The sequence below is a fragment of the Nannospalax galili genome, unplaced genomic scaffold (assembly GCF_000622305.1).
Source record: "Nannospalax galili isolate Female #2095 unplaced genomic scaffold, S.galili_v1.0 scaffold976, whole genome shotgun sequence".
Lineage (NCBI taxonomy): Eukaryota > Metazoa > Chordata > Mammalia > Rodentia > Spalacidae > Nannospalax > Nannospalax galili.
In genome coordinates this window covers 1,761,864-1,767,196 of record NW_008339381.1, presented here as the reverse complement: position 1 = coordinate 1,767,196, position 5,333 = coordinate 1,761,864, and the positions used below count along the sequence as shown (strand labels likewise).

At 42.4% G+C, this 5,333-nt stretch overlaps 1 protein-coding gene across 1 annotated transcript in view; it reads left to right on the top strand.

Moving 5' to 3' along the window:
• Positions 1-5,333, top strand: part of Cubn (cubilin) — a 291,759-nt gene that overhangs the window by 179,065 nt on the left and 107,361 nt on the right. Inside the window, exons 47-48 of the mRNA XM_008833899.3 lie at positions 262-459; positions 5,023-5,169. Of these exons, the coding sequence (XP_008832121.1) occupies positions 262-459; positions 5,023-5,169 (345 nt within the window). The remainder of the gene's footprint in view (positions 1-261; positions 460-5,022; positions 5,170-5,333) is intronic.

The following is a 5,333-nucleotide window of genomic DNA, read 5'->3' as shown; positions in this document are numbered from 1 at the left end:
GGTGGTGGTGGTGGTGTGTGTGTGTGTGTGTGTGTGTGTGTGTGTGTTACTACACAGGCCAGAAGAGGGCACCGCATCCCTCCAGAGCTGGAGTTATGGGCAGATGTGAACCACCCAGTGTGAGTACTAAGAACCCAGCTGGGGTCATCTGGAAGAGCAGGAAATACTCTTAACTACTGAGCATCTCTCCAGCCCCAGCATGCTGCCACTTTAGAGTATGTCCAGTAAAAGTACTTAAAGACACTGCTTTTCCTTCTGCAGGTGCTTGTGGAGGATTCCTGGTGACGGGAGACACTCCCATCTATCTTTTCTCCCCGGGTTGGCCTCAATCCTACAATAATAGTGTTGACTGTACATGGCTCATCCAAGCTCCTGAGTCTACTGTGGAACTCAACATCCTCTCCATGGACATCGAATCTCACCAAAGATGTGCCTATGACAGCCTGGTCATTAGAGATGGTGAGAAACATTTTTTAAAATTTTATTTATCATTTTTATTTTACGTGCATGTGTGTATTGCCTGCATGTAGGTAAGTGCACCTGTGTCGTGCAATGCCTGTGGAGGTCAGAAGAGGCTGTCGAATCCCCTGGGACTGGGGTAAAATTAACCTTTCAGTCAGGCATGGGGCACATACCTTTAATCCCAGCCCATAGGGAGGCAGAGGCAGGAGGATCTGAGAGACTGAGGCCATCCTGGTTTACATAGCAAGTTCCAGGCCAGTTGGAGCTATCGGCAGACTCTTTCAAAAAACCAAAAAGGAGAGAAAAATAAATGCTGTTCCAACTCTAATGGACACACTGATGTACTGTTTCCATCCATTTTGTATGGGATTCCATAGACGCTGTGATCAATGAAGCCATCAACAGCAGATATAGCTACAATGTCTAGAGACTGTAGGGAGAGTGCTAAAGTGCCAGTCACAAATGTCAAGGATATCCCATTCCTAAGAGAAAATGAAGGCTATGTGAGAGGCCTAAGTAGGAGACATAGTCTGAATTTTCAGATTGTGCTACATTTTTATTGATATCATAGAAATAGATATTGACATTTTGTGCCTATAGCTTTAAGATCCAAGTCAAACACTGAAAATTTTCTGTAATTATAATATAGTCATTTCTCAGTGTTCCCTGCGTCTGTGGGTAGGACAGATAGAATCAAGACGAGTGCGAGTGTTCTCTTAAACACACAGGTGTGGTATTGCTGTACAATAACAGTGGGTCAAGAACAATGCTAATATAGAGTTTGTGCAGAAGGGCCCTTCCCGTTCTGCATGGGCTGAGCACAGAAGGACAATATTGAGGTCACACACTCTACATCAGTGTTTGTCAGTTGTCCCCAGACCAACAGCATTAACATCACCTAGAAACTTACTGTATATACAGGTTGTCAATAAAAACGTGTGCTTACATTTGTCCTAATATGCAAGGCATTGCCTCCTTAGATTCCCATCCCTACAAAACCCTCCAAGAGAGCATAGTCCAGTGGTGGAGGCATGCATCTCCAGCTAAGAGGCTGGGCACTAAGAAGCATTCAAATCAGACACACCAACTTGATGCCACTAGAGACCTGACCCTCCCGCTTTTCCCTATGAGCCATCAGCTATCAATCAGCACACTGTCCAGAATGCTTAGTCTTTTCTGACATCAAGCCATCCCTGAAGATACTAAATTTCAATGTGTGTGTGTGTGTGTGTGTGTGTGTGTGTGTGCATGTGTAATTCAGTGTGTACATCATTGCAGAAACATTCTGAGTGTTCACAAGACAGAAGTTTTAAGAAATCTTCCATAGGGAACTGTATCAATGAAGTAGTTGTGGTTGTTCTTTAAAAATCAAATCTATTGAGTTGTTTTTCATCTAATCAATAACTTGTCTTGGAAGCCTAAACTCCAGGGAGGATTCCCTTTCTTCTGACTGACCTTGCACAAGCCTGTTTTATCATCTGTGAAAGAGAGATGAATGCCACTCCCGAGGGCTTTTTGCGAGAATCTGAGAAAGCAATACATGTGAAATTCTAGCGGACGTCTCAGCATTTCGAAGAGGCAGAATTCAGAATAGCTTGTTTCACTTTGTTCAGGTAGACGGTGCTGAGAGCTTGATCTGTGTTCTTGCTCATAGGGTGACTTGAAAGAACTCAGAAATTGTGGTTTGTCCAAAACAAAAATATGTTTTATACCATCTAGGTAACAAATTCATAAGGATTCTTTTTAATTATTTATGGCACGAATAGAGGGCTTGTGGCTCTCTTCTTTCCTTCCTTGTTTGTTTATTTGCTCTTTCAAAAAATATTTTTCTAGTATGGGTGGTGTGTCAGTTGGTGGGTATTTTGTCCATTTGTGTTATGTTAATATTTTTTAGAATTATAGTTTATTTCCTCTTTAGTTAAATTATTGGGTTTTCTTCCCCCCCCATCAATTATTTGCTTCTGATTAGCTGGGCATATGACATTCTGGAGCTAATATCTAAAGCTCATAGGCCACAGGCAGTGACACAGATGATGTGTGTCCTGGGTCCTTGGCCATCACATAGCTGTGAGCTGTGGGTTGTTCAGAAAGGGTCTGGAAGCATCTTGAGAAGATGAGCCAGAGTCACATACCCTGCTCGTTCACTTTCATTGTCTGTAATGGAAACAGTTTCCTCCAGACAGGGCACATCAAACTTTCATACCAAAGACCCCCTCCAAACCTATTTCTACAGAAAAAAATGTTTTTCAAAGAAGGGAAAAGAAAGAGAGGGAGAAATGAATAAAAGAGAGAGGAGGTGGGAGTGGGGGGAAAGAGAGGGAGGAAGGGAGGTAGAAAAATTCAGTAATTCTGACCTGGGGATGTTGATTATTTAGCAGGTGCTTGCCTGGCATGTTACAAAGTCAATCCCCAGCACCTCACACTTATAATCACAGCACTCAGAAAGTGGAGGCAGGTAGACCGGAAGTTCCAAGTCATTCTTTGCTGCATAGTGAGCTCAAGCAGCCTGGGATAGAGGACCCTGTCTCAAAAAAAAAAAAAAAATTATCTAGTCCCAGGTCTGAAATACACTTTTGAAAAATGATCTCAGAGTAACTGAGATCAGAGTCTCTGATTACCACTCACATAAGCACAAGGCCTGGTCACTTAGGGGTCTGGAGAGATGACTCAGTGGTTAAGAGCACTGACTGCTCTTGCAGAGGACCCGGGTTCAGTTCCCAGTACCCACATGGCAGCTAACTACTGTCCATAAGTACAGTTCCAGAGGAATCCAACGCCCTCTTCTGACCTCCACAGGCACTGCACGACACAGGTGCACTTACATACATGTAGGCAATACACTCATACACATAAAATAAAATAAAAATATTTTAAAAAATGACTTTAGACAATTCAATAAAGAAAGTTTGGGGTATCTGGAGTTAATCCGCCAGGATGACATGTACATACAATGACACAAATAATCCAAAATTTTGTAGCTTTGGTAATTAAAGAATAAGTCAATAAAAATAATACTGGAAGAAACATATGTCAGAATAGCATCATGGAGATAAGTGAAAAGGGAATTTATACATTTTGAATTATGAAAAGCCTGAGTTTTTAAGACTGAAAGATGGCTCAGTAGGTAAAGTGCTTGATGTGTAAGCAGAAGGGCCTGAGTTCAACCCTCACACCTGTGTAAAAAGCTAGGCGTGGTGGCACACACAGAGCTGGGGGAGCAGAGACAGGTGGACCCTGAGACGTGCTGGGCAGTCAGCCTAGCCTAACAGGCTAGCCCCAGGTCACAGTGAAGAGACCTTGTCTCAAAAAACAAGGTGGATTGCTTAGAGGTTGACTCCTGACCTCTGAACACACACATGCAGACACACAAACTTATACAAACACATTTGCACACATAAAGAATGAAAAGCCAGAGTTTTCCAGGCTAGCCCCAGGTCACAGTGAAGAGACCTTGTCTCAAAAAACAAGGTGGGTTGCTTAGAGGTTGACTCCTGACCTCTGAACGCAGACATGCATGTATATCTACAGACACACAAACTTATACAAACACATTTGCACACATAAAGAATGAAAAGCCAGAGTTTTCAGAGGTGAGAAGCTCTCTAAAGAATGCTTTTCCAAGCTTCTCATAAAAAAATTTATATTTATGACTATGCTGTTGTAGTCATAATTACGTAGAAAATAGAAACTAACTTGTTTTCAAAAGTTAACAGCAAATAAATTTTAAGTAGTGGTCAGTATCTAAAAAAGTCTAATTTTACTGGTTGTCTTAAAGAGCAAATTTCTTTATGTCCTAAAATCTATTCTTATTTTTTATAAAGTTGAAATTTGTAAGTTCTCTGACTTTGGGGGAAAAATAAGTGTTTTCCCAGCCAAGGAATCTGCGCCTGCTGTAATGTTTTATCCCATTCAGCAATTGGCAGAAGGTAAACTTTGGGTCTCTTTTTTCATGGGGAATCTCACTTATTGAAACCATCTGTTCTTATCCTCCATGCTAGTGTGTTCCTTTTGCCGCAAAACAAAACAAAGTAAAACAAAGAAATTACAAAAAAAAAAAAAACAAAAAAACTCTAGTGGGGCTGAAGAAATGGTCATGTAAGTCTCTTGGTGAATATCCTCATAATACTAGCCTAGGATCTGAGGCCGAGGCCACCAACCTGTTCTCTCCCCTTTAAACACCTGACCGTCAGCCATCAGAGTTACTGAGATCAAGGTCTCTGATTACCACTCACATAAGCACAAGGCCTGGTCACTTCCCAATCTTGTCCCCACATTCTGAGTTTTAAGAGTCAAGGAGAACTGGAAATCGGTTTAAAATCAGTGGGAATTTCCCCAAAAGTCTTTATTGAAGAGGGTAAAAAAATGGCAGGTGGCACCACAGCAAGCTGGAACCAGAATGGCATAACCCTGGAGTGTCCCTTATTCGAGAACACTGTTATCTTCTAGGAACTCTGGTCTTCTGAGAAGACTATATGAGTGGTTTTGACTGGGTTGCAAACTATGGTGTAATTTTTCTCAAGACTGTATTTTTGCAATGACATTTCCTGTGTTTGGTCATAGGAGACAATAACATAGCCCAGCCGCTGGCCATCCTCTGTGGCAGAAACATCCCCGGGCCCATCCGATCTTCGGGAGAGTACATGTTCATCCGTTTCACCTCTGACAGCAGCCTCACTAGGACAGGCTTCAACGCATCCTTTCACAAGAGTAATGTGTCCAGACATTTGCCATTTAATCTTATCCCCTCCCTTCCCATACCCTGCCCTCCCTCCCTCATCCTCTCCTTCCCTCCCCTCTCTACTTCTCTCTTCTTCCCTGCCTGTTCCCTTCTCTTCCTTCCCCTCTTCCTTCCCCTCTTCCTCTCCCCTCCT